Source organism: Chelonia mydas, chromosome 13 (assembly GCF_015237465.2).
Source record: "Chelonia mydas isolate rCheMyd1 chromosome 13, rCheMyd1.pri.v2, whole genome shotgun sequence".
Lineage (NCBI taxonomy): Eukaryota > Metazoa > Chordata > Testudines > Cheloniidae > Chelonia > Chelonia mydas.
Window position 1 is genome coordinate 20,198,494 of NC_051253.2, and position 20,847 is coordinate 20,219,340.

The window sequence follows — 20,847 nt, forward strand, 5'->3', positions numbered from 1 at the left end:
ACTTGGAGATTGTTTGCTCCTCTGAGTCCATTCTATGTATCCTCATCCACTGCAATCTGAACTGTTTTCTTCTCCAAGAAGCACACTCCCTAGTCACCACAAGGAATTTGGCACACACTAGTTCTTTTTTACCTGCTTCTTTGAAGTCTGAGGAAAGGAAACCAGATTTAGAACTTGTGAATAGTAGGAGCAAAATCTACTAGTCTATATCATCAGCCTTAGTGGATTATGACGTTCCTTCTTTTAATGATTCTCAGTTCCCATTGTTTCCCTTTGTTAAAACTTCTTATGGAGGATTCAGTGAGTATTAAGAATTGTTTCTTTGAATTTAAAATTCAGTGGGGTGGATTATGGGAGGAGTGGTTTCACTGGCAAGCTGGATGTCCCCTCTCCCCCACCCAGGTAAGTCTGATCTGGAAAAGAAAACACCTAAAGTTATAGATAATTTGACTCAGACTCAGGATAGGAATATACAGAGCTTTATTAATGCTCCAAAGACTAACTGAAGAGAAATTGACTCTTCTTCTTGGCTTACCATAGACAGGATTTCTGAGGTTTCAGAAACCCTGTCTCTTGATTTAAATACTTCCAAGCATAATTCCCCCTTCCTTACACATCTTTGAAATAGCTGAGTCTCAGGAAATGCCAAAAATTTGGCCCTCTGGCCCCTGCATTGAGTTTTAGTTTTTCAAGGGGAATACGTTCAGATTGACAGCACCTTACAGATATTGATGTAAATGAGTTATTGGTTGATAAGGTTCATTTTTACTTACTGTCTTACTCTGTTAAGATTAAAAGGCACCTTTGTTCTTGAAATGTGCCTGAGAGGTGGGAGATGGAATCTTATTGGCACACAGTTCCTAGAACTTGGAATATGAGGAAACAGCTAAGGCTCCAAGGTGTCTTCTTCTCTACAGTCAAAAACATTCTCATGAGATCCTTATTCTATGCGACATTCTCAAATAATATAAGGTATAAATCTTTGGGTCGATAAGAAGAGGCAGGTTCTTATTACTGGTCTTATCTGAATATATCTCAGAAGTTTAATCAACTCTTCCTCAGGTATACCTAAAACTTTTCATGCTATTAATTTAATTGGGTCTCCTGAATTTGACCCTCTGGTCTCTTCTATTAGACCCACCAGCTTTATCATTCCCCATCCCAAAATGGTGCTATTTTTTATGGGGGCCTTGAGATAGAATTCAAAGAGGATCCCCCCGACACACACACACACTTACTTTATGCTCACAATCTCCCATGCAGACGACTCATCAAAATAACGTAGTATTTGGAGACTAATCAAATTCTTACAATGAAGCTATTGGGACCATTTCTTATATTTAACTAGATTTTCCGATTTCTTTTCCCCCAGCCAGGGAGAGTTTTTGCCAGAACAATATTTGTATTTTATCCTGGAATTTATCTGGGAAGAAAAATAAGATGAATAATACGAGCTTTTTTTTTAATTTTTGGAAACTTTTGTTTTGATTTTTTGAAAAGAAACATGGTTAGCTGAGTCTGAATTTATAGTCTTTCCTGGTTTTCAATCTTTTCTCCAAGGAGGCAGTCAATTGTCAAAAGGGGCCATATAGCAGGAGGATTTGCCACCTTGGTTTCTTTATGCCTGAAATCCTTTGGAATCAAAGTGGCAGGGCCTTCAGGCTATATTGTAATTTTTTCCCCTGAGCTCCACTTTTTAGTATTAAATGTTTATTTTCCCCCCATATCCTCCCCATTTTATTCTGAGTCATTGTGGGAGCTCCTGGACAAGCAATTTTTTATGGTAGGTCTTCAACTCCCAATGGCTCACCTAATTATTTTGGGAGATTTTAATGCTCGACTAAGTCCTCCAACATAGTCAGTAGCAGGGGAAGAAATCATTGAGGAGATTTATTAACTTTCTCTTCCAAACTCTAGAGACCAAGTGGTTAACATCTCTGGACAAAAATTAAAGGCTTTGTTAAATAAACTTAACCTGATACCTGAATGGAAGAAGTGTGGGGGATAGAGAAGGACATCTTACCTGTATTTCATCAACTGGTGTAGTATTACTGATTATACAATTATCCCTAAAATTAATTGGCACTTCTATATGGATTTCTCTATACTTTTCTCTCCCAGATAGTGACCACCAACTCTCTATTATTATGAATGATGTTCCCTTTTTAGAGAGGACTTTATTTCCAATGGGTGAAGATGCCTTAATTATCTCTTTGGAACAACGTGGCTGTAAAAGACTAGGGTTGCCAACCCTCCAGGATTGTCCTGGAGTCTCCTGGAATTAAAGAGTAGTCTTTCATTAAAGATTATGTCAGGTGATGAAATCTCCAGGAATATGTCCAGCCAAAACTGGCAACCCTATAAAAGACCAAAATGGACCCCAGCCATTTGTGACAAATTATCTAGGAGATTGGAGGACTCTGATGTTAGATTTTTCAGATATGTAATTATTAAGACAGAGAATTCCTCTCAAATTTGTGAATCATATGAGTTGTTGGTAAAGTCCTTACAACCACTTGTCTCCAAACAAATTGATTTTGGTTTTAATTATCCAAAAAATGCTTTCAAAGATAAATGCATCTGGCTTGATGCAAGCCCCCTCTGGCATGTATAGCTAAGAGGGTAAGATGCAATTCCTCTCCCAATTTACTTCAGAATTTAGTAGCTGCCAGAAGAAGATACAAAGGTTTATTATATCATAAAAACCAAGAATACTTGTGGAAGGATTTTGAAGCAGCAGCTAAAGCGAGAAATTATTCCATGCTTTGGAAGACGGTGGATTGGGTTTTGGTAGATATATTCCAATTGAGGAACTCCATATTAAAGATGAAGCCTGGATAGCACATTTTGGCCAGATCTTTAATGATTCTCCCCAACCAGTTTTTTAATCTAATTCTACCATAGCTGATGCAATGAAAAAGCGTCTCTTTGATCTACCACTTTGGGCTTCAGCAAGGGACAGCAAAGTGCAGTCATTTATTTTAGCCCAACAATGGAAAATAGCTCCAGGGAAAGGTTTTCTCCCAGCTGAAGTTTTTCAGGAGAGTCTTGATTGGTGGTGTCCAATCTTTGTTAAATTATTCACTGTCATTAATCATACTGGATGGATTCCATCTGGCTGGAAGTCTACTATCATAGTTCCCATTATTAAAAAAAAGGGGGGGGCAGGAACAAAAAATATCCTGTTTCATATAGACCTATTAGTTTGTTAGAAGTGGCAGGGAAAATTTATTCCAGATTTTTACTATATAAACTTGAAATAAGGGCTTTAGAGGCTAATTTATTACATGAAGAGCAGTTTGGCCTGAGGGCTGATAGAGCTATAATTTGTAATTGTTTTATTTAATCCTATATGATTTATAAATATACTATGTTTGAGGGTGCTAGATTGTATGCTGCTTTCATAGCTCTAAAGATGACATTTGATTCTAGTAATTGAGACAAACTTTGGGCAAAATTAAAAAGGATGGGTATCAATATAAGACTTTTGTATATTTCGGGTGCTCTACAGCCAGGCAATATGGTTAGGGTAAAAACTAAAGTCAAAGGAGAATGTATGAACGTTTCCCCTACTTCTAGGGGCATATGCCAGCCTAGTGCCTCTTCTTTTTAATGTATATATTAATGATGTGGTTGTGCTATTAAAGGAAGATAATTTCTCTCCACTGCAAATTAAGGGTAGCTCTATGCCAATGTTATTGTACGCTAATGATATAGTTGTTTTATCGCAAACTCCAAGAGGTCTCTGCCAGTTACTATCACATTTTTCTTCTTCTTGTAATTCTCAAGACCTGGGTCTCAATAAGGCCGAGGTCATGATTTTGGGAAAGAACCCTCGAAAAATTGAGTGGAAGTTAGAAGGTCACCTTGTAGAACAAGTCTCTGCTTTTAGTTATTTAGGAATAAAGTTTAACTATTGGGCTGTTGGTTCCCTTATCATAAAGACTTAAAACAAAAGGTCCTTAGCTTTGCTCAAGGTGGTACTCTGTTTTACCCACTCATAGGGGAGGAAGAGAGTTCCCTCAGCACTAAGAATTTGTAATGCTGAAGTCATATCACAGTTTACAGGGCCAAAGTTTGGTTGAGAGGCCAAATTTCAGCTTTAGCGATCACTCAAAGTAATTTTTTTGAAGAGACTTTTAATTCGCCCAAAATCAATACCAGCCTCATTTTTACACGCCAAGGTGGGTCTTTTTTCTGAGCGTAGTAGAGCTTGTATTGCCTTTCTTAAATGTTGGTCTATGTACTTTTCCAGATTATAGATTGCCCCATCTTTGCCTTCAGGAAATGGAGGAACAATCTGTGTACTCCTTATTTCCATAGTATAAGGCCCTCCAATTTATTATAGGCTTTGGTGGTATTTGCTTCTGAGTATGCATATTTTGCTTTGTTGCCTGCAAGGCGTCTTTGGTTTGGCTGATAGAATATCTGTGGTTTTCTTCTGAAAACCAAAGCCCTGTGGGGGTTAAAGCAGGGAACAGAATGGATGTGTCTCCTAAACTCAGAAACTCTTAGTTATGGTGACAAGAGCCAGCTGCAGGAGTTCACACTTCCCAGTTACATAGCAGATGACACAGGAGCTAGGGAAGGGGCAAGGGAACAGTGCAATTTGCATTTGGCTGGATTCTGAGTTGGAGCACAGCCTAGTGGGTAAAGCAGGTTCTTGTTCTATTCCTGACACCTCCAGTGCCCACTGCATGGCATTGAGAAGTCATTTCCACTCTCCGCACCTCAGTTTCCTCATCTGTAAAATGGGGTAATGATATTGACCGCCTAGACAGCGGGTTTGTGAGAACAGATTCAATAATGGCTGCAAAGTGCTTTGAGATCCTAGGCTGCAGGGTCCCAGAGTGAGGCCCCGTGTTCATGGCCAGCTGAGGTCATTGTGGCCATTCCCTGGTGCCCCTATGCCCGACAGCAGCCTGGGCTCACAGCCCAGGGGGAAGGGATGAGGCAGCAAAGGATACCGAGCCGCTCGTCCTGCCTCACGGTGGCAGAGAGTCACAGTTCCCTGCAGAGACGCCCATACCCTCTCCCTCACGCAGAATGCGCGGCGCTGGCGCATTCGGCTCTGTGAATACGGCCCCTGCCTAAGGACACTGCAGTGCTCACTGGGTGTGCGGGAGCCGACCCGCTATTACCTGCTGTCATGGGCAGTGGGTGAAGCTGCCACTTGGGGAGGCTAGCTCCCCAGCCCACCTCTTCTGCCTGTGGCCCCGCCCATACTCCACCCCTGCTCCGCCCCAGGCCCCACCCCCCCTCTGCCCAGGCCTCGCCCTCTCCCCCTCTCTCCCTCCTCTCTTCCCTCCCCCTCCCTGATCACCCCCTACCAGCCAAATCCCTGAACCCAAATGAAGCAAATGACATTTGAAAAAAACACTCTTCTGCAATTTCTTTCTAAAGAAAATGGAGCATGTTTTCCACTGCATGCCAGAAGGTGAAGACTGGACATGCAGAAGGTACCTAATTAAAAGCACTAAACTTGGGAATAAAAAATGTCAGGCATGGGTTTTTTGATATGCCCTGAAGTTTGTTAGAGATTTATTTGCAAAAACTTTGTAGTAAGGGCAAGTCAGCTGCCCTGCTGACTGCAGCATTAAATGTTATGGAATACATGATGCAGCTCTTCTCTGTTTTACATTTCCTTAATCAGAATTCCTGAGCTGATTTTATATTTTAAATGTACTCTTAAGCCTTCATAAAGTAATCATTCCAGATTACTACATATTTAACTCACTGAAACAAAGACATTATTTTAAATTAATCAGTCACTGAGGTTTAGTGTGTTCATAACAATGTTCACTGCTTTTAGAAAAAGGGAACAGTAAGATTACTTTCTGTGATCTCCATAACAATAGACATGTTCATGAAACTTCACCAACTTCAGAAAATATGTTTCCAAAGATTTTAGGCATAACAAAGGCAGTTATATCTTACTAAGGTACTGATTTCGTTAGAGGTTTCTCTTAAAACTCGTTCATCAAATAGTCAGAAGTAAAGAAAGGGAAACTCGTCTGTCCAGCTATCTGGCAGGAAAGGGGTGTTGTCCCTTAAGGGCTCTCCAAGGATTTTTTAGAGATGTGATTTTATCATCTGCAGCAACACGCTAATGAAATATTTTTAAAGCAAATTTTAAACTAAGGTCCTGTAGACTGACACGTTCTGAGTAAATATTACAGTAATGCACAACTGCCTTTTGTCAGTAAATTCAGAAACTGACAGTATATACCTGGGGTTGGCAAATGCCTGTTAAATGGCTTCATTACCACTTGAATGGCTCTTCAACAGTTTCAGCGTTGTGCCAGTCTGGCAGGCTGCAAGCCTCTTTCACTTTTCAGAGTAGCAGCCCTGTTAGTCTGTATTCGCAAAAAGAAAAGGAGTACTTGTGGCACCTTAGAGACAAACAAATTTATTTGAGCATAAGCTTTCATGAGCTACAGCTCACTTCATTGGATCCCCTCCGGAGTAAAGTCACCAGACTGCAGCAGCCAGCTTTGGGAGCCTGCACGAAGGGTCAGAACAGGGATAGGAAGAGGTCGAAGGGTGGACACTCAGACCCAGGGTTGCCCCAAATTTACAGGTGCCCTACGCAGCCTTGTATCCTACCTATACCTAAAGATGGCCCTGCTTCCATCCTTGTCCTGATTCGGGGTTGATGTGTTCCTGTACCATCTCCCAGGAATGTGTTTACATGAACAGCCAGTGCCTGCGACTTAAGTGTGCCTGTGGTTTACCAATGCTAGCTGTGTTTTTTGCCAAGTTCCTGTACCGGTCAGTGAACGTGTAAGCAAGCATCTGCATTATGACAGGGCCTGACTTTGGTTCATAGCATGGCTCTTGCTGACTTTGGTTCAGGCCTCAGGCCTTGCACAAGGCCCCATGGTCCAGGCTGTCTCTCTACTACCGCTTTAACCTAGCTAGCATGGCTAAAAAGAGCAGGGAAAACACAGTGGCATAGACTTCAGCATAGGCTAGCAATAGGAGGCCACACTCAGGGTCCTAAGCGGGTTTGTGCAGCCAGTGCTGAAGCCCATGTCGCCGTGTCTTCTCTGCTCCTTTTAACCACACTCACTCGACGGAAGCTAGCGGGGGTGTGCCTGCTCCTGCTGCAATCACCCCTCTGATGGCAAAGTGCGTCACTGCTTCTGGAGTAAGGTACTGCTCGGTGTAAGCATATCCGAATCAGGCCCTTTACTACTTACAATCCACCACTGCTGATGAGAGGGGGCTAGATGCTGCCAGTCCTGCTCACTCGGACTTACTCCACAAGTTGTTCCTTTGATGTCTCCGCAGTAAGGAGGCACTAGCTCTGAGTCAGGGCGGCAGTGACACTCGCCAGTAAGCATTTATTTCTCCTGAGGAGCTCAAACTGCTGCAAGTAGCATTTATGGCCAAGGAAAGCTCCATCTTCCCCTGTGCCCACAGGGGTGAGTCCATCAGCAGTGTTATTATTGCTAGGGGGAGAGGAGCCCTGCAATGTGCACGTGTGCTTAACGGGCGTCACTGGCATTGCTGTGTCGAGTTCGCCCTCCCTGTTGTTTGTTACTCCGCCTGGCCTGGCCTGGCCTGGGTAAGATCTTCAGGGCAGGGTCTGTGACCTTCAGCTTGTTCCATGAAGTCACTAGCACAGTGCTGGGTGCTGTTGAAACACTCACCATGAGTGCAGAGCACTGGTTATTATTTTAATAAGTAAGGAGACTTTGCACTGATACAGCCTTCCTTCTGAGCACTGGCTATCGTCTGCACTAGTGACCCGCTTTGATTCTTGTGTCCACTCGTTCCAGCTGGGGGGCCCTGCAGGACTGGCTGCATGTGGGCAGCTCACCCCATCACTGCCAGTGCTGTATGGAAACTCCCTGCCGGTTCGGCACATGAACTCCAGTCCCACTCAGTCCTTCCCCTGGAAGTGCACATACGGCTGTATCAGGAACACCCCCTTCCCAAGCCCTAGTGAGTCAGCAGCACAGAGGGATGCTGGCAGCACAGCGGACCCCTCGCTCACACGCACAGTGTCTGGAGCTGCGTATACATCAGGGCCAAGTCTGACGTCTGGGGAAAAAGCGGCGGAAGGTTGGTGTCATGCTTTGTGCTGGGATTTGCACCCTGTGCATTTAGTGTCAGATCACGGGGCCGACGCTTGTAACAAAACGATCATGAGACTAAGACAACACTCAAAGCCCGATGGGATCTGGAAAATGTCTCTTTATTGATGGGAGTCAGTGCCAGGTAACAGTAGCCTCCATAACAGATTCAGATCCCCCAAGAAAGAGGAGGCTTTGATGCACTCACGCTGCAGAACAGACGGCAGCTCAGTCGGGAATGGGAGGGTCCAGGCCCCTTTTCAAGCCGGGCACTCCACTGACCACACCCCACTGTTTGACTGGCAGAGCACACTCCCCAGATTATAGGGAGACAGTGCTGCTGTGCTGAAAGTGTGGGATGGGGCTAGGGTTTGGGAGATCAGGGTCACACCCCTTGTCACATATAAATACGGCTTTCATTGCATCACAATGGATAGGGACTAATGGGGGGCAGATTCTCCAATCTCCTCTCTGACCCCCATATAAAATTCAGCCTTCATTATAACACACTTCAAGCACAACAATCCCTGGCTGTCACAGCCGTTGGAGATGGAAAAGACCTACTAGATCACCAGTCTCATCGCAAGGAGCTACTACAGGACAATCTAGTAAGGAAGACAACCTTTAATGCTGTTACATCTGTGGTGCATTCCTGCACATACTTCGGAGCAGGACTTTTCCACGGGGTCAGCTTGCAAGGCTGCACCCCAATTATTATTTATTGGGCCCAGAGTTAAGAGCCCGTGGACCACATCTTCTGCTGGGGGTTAACTGGCATAGCTCCATTGACGTAGCTGATTTATACCAGCTGACTCCGGTGACATATAACATGGGTGATGAGCTGTCCTTGAGGGCCTGGATCCATTATGCAATATTAACGGACGGAGGAGTCCATTTCAAGGAGGGGACAGGCATCAAAAAGAAAGGAGTCAGGGATAATGGCACTGTCACAATCCCATGGTGATTTTCCATCAAATGGAGTTGCCATCACTTGAGGCACTTTCTGCAACATATCACGTGTAACCTTTAAAGCAGAGATTTTACACCAGCCAGTTCTTTCTCCTGGGAGAGGAGTAATAATGGCCCAATGATTGGTTGGCTGGGAGCAGGTTTTCCTGGCTTTGTGAAAGCTGGAGTCGCATGAACTGAATGTGACCTGATGCAGAGATGCCTGTGCAGACTTTATTTTCCAAGGTTCCCAGTGAAGAGGAGAGAGAAATGTCATAAAAATCTTCAGCGTGTTTATTGTCAGGATAGGAATTTATATATATATGTATGTATAAAGGTGTTTAAAAATAGTACTATCCTGCTTTCATAATTAAAGATATATACACATATATATTTATAGATTTTTTTTTGCTATTTGATAAAAAAAGATAACGACAAATTCTGCAACAATTCTGCCAAAATCAGGCTGAAAGGGGGTTTGATGAGGAATATCCCAGTTGTGTTTGATCCTCTTTTCTGTCTGATGATTTATTCTGGCCTTTTTCCCCCTCCCCCTCTAACTGAAATCAAATATTACATTTAAATTCCTGTGCAATTAAAGCAAAAAATTTCAGAGACAAAGAGGTTGCTGCAGGTGCTCTCATTTCACAGTCAGGATTAGCAGGGCAGCCGAGGAAGTATCTCACATGGGATGGGGGTAGAAAGTACTGTATATTGGAAGTATATTGGAAGATTGCCATAGTGCCTTCCCCCACCTACACAGAGTCTAGTTACAGCTGAGCCAGAGTTGAGCTGCTTGAAGCATTCAGAATGGAACCACCTGCTTTGCAAAGCATCTTGCTGCCTGATGGAAGCTATCAGCTGTGCACATGGGCCTCATTGGAGAAACCAGTGGCCAGCTACTGTCGATTAATGGCAAGTGTGTTAGAAGATGCTGATTGTCCCGATGCCCATCTCCTTTCTGAAGCTCCAAACTGACCCCATTCGTCACACCTCAGCCCGACCCCATTAGGCCAGAGGAATGGAACAGCCTCGAAGGCTGCATGCACTCATTTTCGGAACAGGGTTTTTTTTTACCCTCTGAGTCCCCGTCAGGGTTTTGCGATATAAGAACAAACAACGACCCTTTACAATACTCTAGGAATAACAATGACGTGTAACTACGGTACGGTTCCGCCCCCCGAGTCCAAGTGCCGCCTGGCCATCTGCAGGGATCATTTCTTGTTGGCAATCTGGTTTTCCAAGTCTTCGAGTCGGGCCGTCATCTGAGCGAGTGGTCGTGTTAAGGAAGCTGACGCAGAAACGAGACCGCGTGGCCTGCTGGTGAGAAGAGGGCTGGGGGGCTTAACATCAGGTGAAGAGGGTGTCAGCCCAACAACATACGGCTAATAACGAACTGCGTGAATATTTCACCCACACTAAATGAAGAGAGTCCCCTGTGTGTCTGCTGGAGACACCACTTTCCTAGGAGGCCTGCACCCTGACACAGAGAGCTGGGATAGTCTTCCCCAAAACAGCTTTTGGACAGCCACAAACATGAGCCTGCCCTGGCTTTGCACTCTTTTCCCCCTTCCTATAGGCACCAAACAGACCCAAAGATCCCCTTTACTCTTCCGCTCACCCCGCATTGCAGTAACCTGTCCCTCCAGCAGGAGGAAGCTGGATACAGCTCTGGTAATCCCATTGACACAGACACAACTGCCATTTAGGGCAAGCATTTGGCACTCGTTACTATTCAATTGCTAAGGCACTTGGGAGCCCCTTGCTCTTCCTAAAGGACACCAGGGAGCACAAGTGAACTGGAACTCAGCTCTGCTAGCCGTCACTGCCTGGTCAACATCATAAACGCCATGGGCCAACTCTGCCATGGCAGGCAGTGCAGCCCACGAAACTCCACTGGCTGAATTACACAGAGGAAAAATCAAGGCAGATGCAGTCCTTAGAGGAGCTGGAACAAACCCAGCTCCATTTGGATCCTGCACTGACTGCCGCTCAATACAGGCCCCTGCTGGTGACCCAAAAGGATATGTTTCTCTGTCAGGTTTTCCAGGATGGCCACGGTGTTTGACTGGAACTGCACAAGGGCCTCACACTCACACGGGCTCCGGATCTCAGTCTCCCCTTTGCCCTCCTCTGAAAAACAAGAGTTTAAACAGCATCAGGAACCCGCTGTCCTTCTATGGCACCTTCTGAAAGTCCTTGATGAGCATTACCCACAGCTCTTCCAGGAGATAGGCAGCTACTCTCCCCGTGTTATAGATGGGGGAGTTTGGAAGTGACGTGCCCAAAGATATTCAGGCACTCAGCAACAGGACCATGCACTGCTTCAGACTAGGGACGAAGTGGCTAGGCAGCAGTTCTGCAGAAAAGGACCTAGGGGGTTACGGTGGACAAGAAGCTGGACATGAGTCAGTGTATCCTTGTTGCCAAGAAGGCTAATGGCATTTTGGGCTGTATAAGTAGGAGCATTGCCAGCAGATCAAGGGATGTGATCATTCTCTTCTATTTGGCATTGGTGAGGCCTCATCTGGAGTACTATGTCCAGTTTTGGGCCCCATACTACAAGAAGGATGTGGAAAAATTGGAAAGAGTCCAGCGAAGGGCAACAAAAATGATTAGGGGGCTAGAGCACACGACTTATGAGGAGAGGCTGAGGGAACTGGGATTATTTAGTCTGCAGAAGAGAAGAATGAGGGTGGATTTGATAGCTGCTTTCAACTACCTGAAAGGGGGTTCCAAAGAGGATGGATCTAGACTGTTCTCAGTGGTACCAGATGATAGAACAAGGAGTAATGGTCTCAAGTTGCAGTGGGGGAGGTTTAGGTTGGATATTAGGAAAAACTTTTCCACTAGGAAGGTGGTAAAGCACTGGAATGGGTTACCTCGGGAGGTGGTGGAATCTCCTTCCTTAGAGGTTTTTAAGGTCAGGCTTGACAAAGCCCTGGCTGGGATGATTTAGTTGGGGATTAGGTCCTGCTTTGAGCAGGGGTTTGGACTAGATGACCTCCTGAGGTCCCTTCCAGTCCTGATATTCTAGGATTCTATGAATAGGAGAGAAAACGTAGCAGAACCCAGGAGTCCTGACTCTCAGCCCTCTGCTTTACCCACTAAGCCAGCCTTCCGCTTTCCTCAGACCAATCAGTTTGGATGGAATATTCCATATTGGGAGAAAACACCAACCCGTGGGGGTGTTATTCTTGCTGATCCCCACGTACATCTCCCATGCACATCGATGGGGGCTACATTGGCTAATGAAGGGAACAGAGCATGTTAACAAGGGCTACCCATGTGCAGTGATGAGGGAATAGATCCCTTTGGTTTTGATATCACAGTTCACTCTTCTTTTAAAATGCCCAGCAGAGCCCCTCACTGCCCCTCTGCCCTGTGATTTTATCACATCACTCTCTTCAGTAAGCTCTCGAGCCAGGCATTTCTAAGTCCCTGATAATTCTCCTAACACTGTATCTCTGCTTATCTAATAAAAATCCGACAGGCTTATCACAGGGAACATGTAACGTCAAACAGTCCTGGACAACACGGCTCCTATTTTCAGATTCTCCAGATTCTGAAAGCTTCCGGGCAGAGCATCCGCAGCAGATTAACATAAAAACGCACCGGTCGGGGCACATTGCTCTGTTGCTAACTAGGGAAGACTTGGATCCTGAATGTCACAGACGCCACCATTCTGCCTCTGAATTCCTGCCTGCAAGTGCTTTGCATTAAGGAGAGACACCCTATGCTACAGGCACTTACATGAAGCCTCCCTAACCCAATCAGTCACATATTTTGTTGCTTGGCTGCAGACAGGTCTGTACAGAATAAACTGAGTTGTTTCTTTTTATCCCAGCTAGAGGCAGCAGAGGAGGAGTGTCTGAGCTCTTCTGCAATATAAATATTAAGTAATAATCAAGATCAGACAGGAAATCAAGGCTGAAGGGCCTGGCCCAGCTAGAGTTGCCGCCAGTCTGGTTTTCACCCAGACAGTCCGGGTTTTAGCTGGTGTGTCCAGGCGCCATTTGACAAGTCCTGATGTCCAGTTTTTTTGATCTGGGGGCGAACAGTGGCAGGGCCTTGGGGGAAGAGGCAAAGAAGGGGCGGAGTCTCGAGGGAAGAAGTGGAGAAGGGGCGGGGCCTTGGGGTTCCAGTTACCAGCCGTTAGAAAGGTGGCCACCCTAGGCTCAGCCTGGGTAAAGCCACTACACAGGCCCTGCCAGCACCTACCTGGGCAGATGTTAACTTTGAGGTTATCGACTATATGAGTCATGGTGCTAAAATCCGCAGAGTACGAGAAATGTTGTTCCACCGGCTCAGAGGCAATTTCTCTCAGCTCCTCTTCAACAGCTTTTCCAACCCCAACCGCGAACATGGTGATCCCTGCACAATGGAGTGAAGGGTGGTTCTGTACAAACTGAACATGCTCGACGGGCATCCTGGACTCGATCGCCCCAGAACATGCCCACAAGGCAGGACCATCCTAGAATGACATCAGGTGGGCCAATGCTGCCACGATGCTAGTAACCGTAGTGCCCTGAGTGCTTCTAGGAGCATCCTTTGAATGTGGCAGCCACATGGATGGGCCAGGTAACTGGGGCTAAATGCAAGGGCTTGGTCAGGGTGTCCAGCCCCTCACTTTCTCTGCCTCAGTTATAAGCTAATATGTGTATTATCCTGTTGAGAGTCAGCAGGCTATACTTATCAGGGACCGGAAGGGTCAATGTGCCAGACGGCGAGAGGCCATGAGCTTCTGCATGCTGCAGGCACCCAGGGACCACCAGCTGTGCGCAGTGAGGGGCAAATGTGGAAAACTGGCCTGGAATGCTGGGTGCATGACGAGCATCCCCTGAATCACCTCTTTCCCATTGCACGCTCACCTGATTCCTTTGCTTTCCTGGCCCATTCGGAGATATCATCCTGAGAGCGCCCATCGGTGAAGACCAGCCCAATTCTGGGAATGTTCTGGGAGAGGGGCCTGGCACCTTCGGTCTCTGAGAAGCTGTGCTCTAGCATGTGCTTGAGGGCCAGGCCGGTCATGGTGCCCTTCTCCATATACTCCACCTTCAACACCGCCTTCTTGATGTCTTCTGCCATCTTGTACTGGTTGAGTGGGAACTCGGTGCGCACACGGCTGGAATACTGGACCAGCCCCACCCGCGTGCCATGGGGTGACACATCCAGGAAATCCACAATCTGGTTCACAAACTGCTTCACCAGCTCAAAGTTCTGAGGCCGGACGCTCTTGGAGCCATCAATCACCAACACCAGGTCGACATGGCCGCTCTTGCACTCTGCACCAAAGGAAGAGGTGAAAGGCTAGACCGCACCAGCCCTGCCTCCCGAGGGCACCAAGGGGGAGCTTGCAGCGAGCAGATGCCAGGGGCCGGGGGAGCAGAGTCAATGGGCTCTGGGACTCAATAGGGATTCTTCCCCCTGGATTCACTGCTGAGCTATATGTGCTGGCTGTAGCTGATGCAAGAAAGCAGGACACAGAGCTCTTCTTCGGGTCTGGGTAAGCTGGAAAGCTTGTCTCTCTAACCAACAGAAGCTGGCCCAGTAAAAGATATCACCTCGCCTCCCTTGTCTCTCTAATATCCTGCGATAGCTACAACAACACTGCACACTGGGCTGAGAATTCCACTCCGACCCTCCGCCCTGACCCAAGACATTCTTGGGCACCCTTCTCAAAGCCCCCCAAATTCCCACCCCCAAGAACTCCCTCTGAGGGCCCTGTGCTTCCCTCTCACATCCCTTGCCAATCTCTCACACGCACACCTTGCACTGTTTCTTCTGTCCCTCTGGCCAAGGAGGACCAGATGGTACCCTAATGCTTCCATTCACAGCTGGTCATCACTTCTCCTTAATCAGCCAGAGGCCACTCTACTGAGTGCAGCAGGACCTGCCTTCTCTCCTCCCAGGGGTCCGCATTAGGTTCTCTAGCACATTGTGCCTCACATCCCCCAGTCCTCTCCTGGTCCATGACCAACCCTGCCAGTCACAGGGCTGTATTGTTACACAGCAGTTTACTTAGTGGTGAGCCGCCTACTGTATTTTCTAACCAGAGGACCCCCTGGAACTCCTGTCTCTGTTTGGGTTTTGGATGTGCCAGTAGCCGAGAGAGATCTGGAACAAAATCCCAAGATCAAGCACTCCTGAACCTTAGGGTGGTTTGAAATTCCCACCTGGATCCAGATTCAATTTCACATCTCGAGCTGCCCAGCTCTCATTGGGAGCACCTAGGATCTAGGTGCCAGTTGCTACAGACTGAAGTCCATACATTAAGGGCACTGCCTGCAGGCCGTGTCCCAGATACTCACTATTGCATGTCTTTCCATCAGCATGGAGCTGCTGTCCCTCTGGGCAAATGCAGTGGTAAGAGCCAGGGGTGCTGACACATTTAAACTCACAGCCATGATCTATCCCATTGCAAATGTCACTGGCTAAAACACAAACCAAAGGGACAAACACACCATGTTACAGGGCATGTCATTTCCTTTGTGATTACCAAGGAAGTGCCATGCACAGAACTTCCCTTTCTCAGATGGGAACGCAGTGGAGCTGTAGAGATGAGGCTGATACACCCACACGCACCAATGGGAGATGCACGAGCAATCACTAACTTGCCGTGAGGTCTGTCCCTCTTTGCAGATCCTGGGCTGTTCAGCTGCATGGTCTGCACTGACAGCACTTGTTCAACCCAGTGGCACTTGGGTTTGTGCACCCCACACCTTGGGGCATTCAGAAGTGGGACCCAAGTTTGCAGGAATTCATTCCTCTTAGGGCTGTAAAGGAATCAGAAGTGCCACCAGCAACACATCTATACCTCCTAGTGTGACCTCAGGGAACGCCCTGGTAAAACCTCCCCAATTCTCCCGGTGTGCCCTCTAATGTGCTGGAAGGGCATTCTGGGTCCTGACATGCAAATGAGCACGTCAACCGAAAGGACATCATTATGGTGAGACGTGCTTGGATTCTAAGGCTAGCAGCCAAACCCAGAGGCTGTATAGTACACTGTGGCCTGCCTGTGCTCTCTGGAGTGATGGTGCCCTCTGCAGCACAGATGCTGACGCAGCACTCACCCTGGCACGCCTTGCCGTCGGCCTGCAGAGTGAAGCCATCGTTACAGCGGCAGTAATATCCGTTCGGGATGCTCACGCACGTGTGCTGGCAGCTGTGGTTTCCAAAGTTGCAGTAATTAATCACTGGAAAGAGGAGACAACACACAGGAGTGAGGGACATCAGCCATTCACAGCTCACCCATGACCCTTGCAAAGAGCTCGAGGGCTAATTGGCCAGCTGGCCCTGTCCCCGAGGTAGGCTGCACTGGTCTTTTATCAGCTCCTTGCTGCCACTTGTCCTTAGGTCCTACAAGGCTCTGGAAATACAGGGCTCCCACAGATGGCTCGATGCCAAGGCCCTGCCTCAGGATGATGAATTAGCTCAGAGCACAGTTGGGACAGGAGGGGGTCTACTGATAGCTCACAGAGGCAATGGAGCTCCCTTCTCATCACTAATGGGGCATCTGCTGGCCTTTCAATCTGGATAAAGCATGGGTGGGCCACCACTCTGAGTTAAATCTCTCCTTGTGGACGGTGGCTGCTAGGAGCAGGTGGGCACTGTTGGGACTAGAGGCCTGTTCCAGGTTCCAGACTCTCTTTTTCCCATCAATTAAACTCCTGTCATGAAGGAGCCTAAGGGAACAGAGCCCTGTGGGTCTGGGAGAAGTAAGAGATCACAGATGCTGGAGAGAGCGATGGCTGGGCTCTCCACAAGATCTGAGGGCAGCGGGACATAGAGGACATGGTGAGAAGGAGGGGAATGTCTGGGGCGATGAGGGGCAAAGGACAGAGAATGAGAAACAAGAGGAGGAGACACAGAGGAGACAGTCACATACTGGTACAGGTCTTTTTGTCCTGGTTGAGATCGTAACCTGTCCGGCAGCGGCAGGTGTAGGACCCATGGGAGCTGACACACTGGTGCTCACAGCCATGCTTCCCATCAGCGCAGGCATCAATGGCTGCAGAGAAAAAGGAACCACCTTCTTACCCATTCCCATCTCAGCAACACAATTATCACTTCGCAACAGAATGAAGTCCAATGTGCTGGCTGTTCCTATTGCTGTCTTAATTCTTAATGCAGACCTAGGCCTATGGTCAAAAAGTACTAATAACTAATTAGCACTAGTATCTATGTCCAGCACAACACCAGAAAGTTAGTCAAAATGGGAGGCAGTGTGGCCTAGTGGGTAGAACACTAGACTGGGACTCAGGAGACCTGCATTCTATTCCCTGCTCTGCCCCTGGTCTGCATGGTGACCTTCGGCAAGTCTCTCTAACCCCGTGCCTCAGATTCCCCATTTGTAAAGCAAGGATAATGATACCAGTCTCCTTTATAAATGCAGATCAAGTAAAATATGCTCTTACGGGAACATGTCTTTCCATCTGTGCTGAGCTTGTATCCAGGGTTACATTCACAATAGAAGGAGCCTGGGACACTGACACAGGTGTGCTGGCAGCCATGGTCCATCTCTGTGCACATATCCACACCTGAAAGAGACAGTTGGCCATGTTGGGGATTCACTGACTCAGAACACGTGTCAGGTGATCTATCTAAGTTCTTATATTGCCTCCATCACTGCAGTTTTGGCCTTCAGAACATCCCCTGGCAATGAGTTCCACAGGTTGACTGTGCCTTGTGTGAAGAAGTACTTCCTTAAACCAGGCTTACTTTGGTTTAGGGAGGCAGTGTGGCCTAGCAGATAAAGCATCAGTGACACAGAAGTCTGGCTTCTATTCCTGATTCTGCCACTGGTCTACTAGATGAACATGGGCAAGTCAGCTTCTTTGTGAAGTGCTCTGAGATGTACTGATGGCAGGGCTGTGTAAGAGCTGGGTATTATTAGCAGTAGCAGTTTAAGCTGAGTAGATAACGGCTTCAACTAAACTGCAATATGCTACTCTTCATTCAAAATGAGCGTCGACATGAGCATTTGCACCAGTTTAATTTAACCAGTGCATGTTTGTGCATGGACAAGGCTTCAGATTTGGCCATGGATGGGACAGCAAGCTATGGGGGCCGGACACTAGTTCACAGAGGCTTCAAGTTTCCCCCAAAGAAAAGCTGACTGTGTCCTTTTGTCCTTTCACTGAACAGTCACCTCAGAAGTTGCAATCAAGGTCACAGCAACTGGCTGCAACACAAGCTCCTGGGAAAAGTCCCCAAGGCTCAGTATCGTCTGTCGGCACAGGACGGGCAAGCAGGCACCAGCCTTTACAATTCTGAGCTGCCACAGTGCAAAGCAGCTTGCAGTGGAAACAGGTCTCCCCGCTTCAGGCCAAGGCCAATAAGGTGATTGCAAGGAAGTGATACCAGGCCAGACTTTATTAAATACAGATGCACAGACAGTGGCATATGGCAAATGTTTAGAGTTACTGCACTGCGTGTACACACCAGGTAGCTGGGCAGGAAATTGGCCCATCCAGAACAACATGAGGCAAGCAAGATTCCAAATCTTGCCAAAGGCCTCTCACATTTCTGAGCTCTATGACCCCTCCCATCCCTTCAATTTGGGGGAAGCCTGCTCTGTGTTTCTGTGATCTCACGTCCATATTATCACTCGATTTGTGCCGCTTTCCCCCAGCCTCAGCAAATGCAGCTCAGACATACTACACAGGGCAGATCTAGGTACGCAAATGTGCTGGCTTATAAACTGTTTGGAAACAATAAGGGGAAAGGGTGAGAAAAAGGGAGACGCTCCTGAAAGGGTCATTGTCAAGCAGTCTGGCATGAGCATTATCTCCTCATTGTCTGTAGCAGCTTCTCAGGAGCATTGCAACATTTCCCCTTCTGCGCGCTACCCTTGGCAAATGTTGCTCCCCAACAGCTCAGTTCTTGTACAGCTGAAGCTGACTTAGCAATGGCCTGGTTTTGTTCTCTTAGGACATGGTTTGAAGGCCACTGAAGTCAACAGAAGGAGCTCGGGATGCTGACACAGGTGTGCTAGCAGCCAGAGTCCAGGTCTGTGCATATATTCACACCTGAAAGACACAGGTCTTCACTCAAGCCTTTGTACGAACAGGTATCGTGCAGACAGATGCTCTGTGAGCTTCCTGCACACAGATCTGCCAATGCTGACCTGGCATCAGTGCCTGCTCTTCCTGTCGTGTTCCCCTCAACTGCATGGCAAATGCACCTTAGTCCTGACACTGCAGTGCCTCCAGCTATCCCAGTCCTGGGCACCAACACTCAGTTTTTAACCCCTCCCTTAGAGTTCTCTCTGCTCCTCCAGAACTGGGTTTCTCCTGAGCACAGAATAAGAGCTGCTCTGAATTGTGCCGTGGTTTTGTGAGGTGGGGGAGACACCCCAGGCTCACTGCACCCATGATCTCAGCAAGGCTCCAGAGGCGAAAGGCAGGAGCAGCTGCCACTCCCCACTACCACCCAACTCATGTTTCATTCCGTCCCTCCACATCTGGGTGGTTAAACCCGGGGCCCGTCTGGTCCCACAGCAGGCTGTGGCTAGGGTTCTGTCCCCTTCACTCACCACACAGCTTGTCCTGGAACTGTTTGCCAAACTGCTGGATGAGATCGAAAGACTCCACCAGGAAGACATGCTCCTCCAGGGGGTGGGAGGCCATGGCCCGCAAAGAGTTCATGTCTGCCCGCTGGACGCCCACGGCGTAGATCTCAATGCCAGCATCCCGTGCCTGGGCCGCCACCTCTGTCACGCGGTCCTGGGGCCGCCCGTCTGTCACGATGACGGCCACACGGGGGATCTTCTTGTGCAGCGGGCGCGCTCCTTCCTGGATGGTGAAGGCCAAGTTCATGGCATACTGGATGGCTAGCCCTGTCATGGTGCCCTGGGCCAGTGGTACAATGCTGTTGATGGCCTTCTCCATGTCAGCCCGCTTGAAGAAGGTCTTGAGGGAGAAGACGTTCTGCACCTGGCTGGAGTACTGGATCACCCCCACCCGTGTGGCGTTGGGCCCCACCTCCAGATTCTGGATGATGTCGATCAGGAACCGCCGCATGGTCTCGAACTCGAAGGGGCGCACGCTGCGTGAGCTGTCGATCACAAACACAATGTCCAGGGGTCCGGTCTTACATTTCACCGCTGGAGGAGGAGAAAGCAAAGAGCTGGTTGGATCTCCCTGCCTTTCTGTGTTTGGGGAAGTGAGTGGGAGACAGAGGTGGAGGGAACACGACTTTTTCCTTCTCCTTCAGGCAACTTTACAGTCACCGCAATTGGGCCAGGCTGCATAGCGAGAGCCCCAGCAGGTGTGACAAGGGGAGGGGATGAAAGATGAGGCCTCGTGCAGCTCCTCTTATCTCTGGGCAGGGGTAACGGTTCCATGGAGACAGCAGGAGTCACAGAAGAACTGGATCAAAATACAGAACGAATCTGGAACTCCTCTGAGCTCCATTACCACAGAGCTGGGTGAGAGGGAACCTCGGCAGAGGCTGGAGATGGATGTGCCAGACTGGGATTAAAAAGAGGGCAAGACATGCCATCTGTCCCATTATCTGTGGCCCTGGGAAGGTTAAAACTTGCCTTTGGCTCACTGAGCCCCCCACCCCCACCCCAGGGATGACACAGAGTCCTCGACTGCCCCAATGCCATGGGGGGGCCCTGAATGAGCTCAGGGAATGACAGATTCCCAGCAGCGGCTCTCTTGCTGCATCCTGAACAGGATGGACATTCAGGTGTTAACAACAACACCCACTGCTCATGGCAGCATGGCAGGTGGGCGGGGGCCACAGTATTGGCTCATGGTTGGCAGAGACACCTGAAATCCTTCTGCTCAGTGTTTCACTCTCTCCTGAT

The 20,847-nt window shown here is 48.0% G+C and overlaps 1 protein-coding gene across 2 annotated transcripts in view; it reads right to left on the minus strand.

Annotated features, from left to right (window-relative positions):
* Positions 1–8,169: 8,169 nt before the first annotated feature.
* The window catches only part of MATN4 (matrilin 4), a 33,506-nt gene continuing 20,828 nt past the window's right edge, over positions 8,170–20,847 (minus strand). For both annotated transcript variants that reach the window (XM_043527295.1, XM_037877147.2), the window contains exons 3-11: positions 19,567–20,136; positions 17,447–17,569; positions 16,918–17,040; positions 16,103–16,225; positions 15,341–15,463; positions 13,901–14,314; positions 13,251–13,403; positions 11,058–11,162; positions 8,170–10,302 (exon numbers count right to left, since the gene is read on the minus strand). In XM_043527295.1, the coding sequence (XP_043383230.1) occupies positions 10,244–10,302; positions 11,058–11,162; positions 13,251–13,403; positions 13,901–14,314; positions 15,341–15,463; positions 16,103–16,225; positions 16,918–17,040; positions 17,447–17,569; positions 19,567–20,136 (1,793 nt within the window). In that variant the 3' untranslated portion in view covers positions 8,170–10,243. The remainder of the gene's footprint in view (positions 10,303–11,057; positions 11,163–13,250; positions 13,404–13,900; positions 14,315–15,340; positions 15,464–16,102; positions 16,226–16,917; positions 17,041–17,446; positions 17,570–19,566; positions 20,137–20,847) is intronic.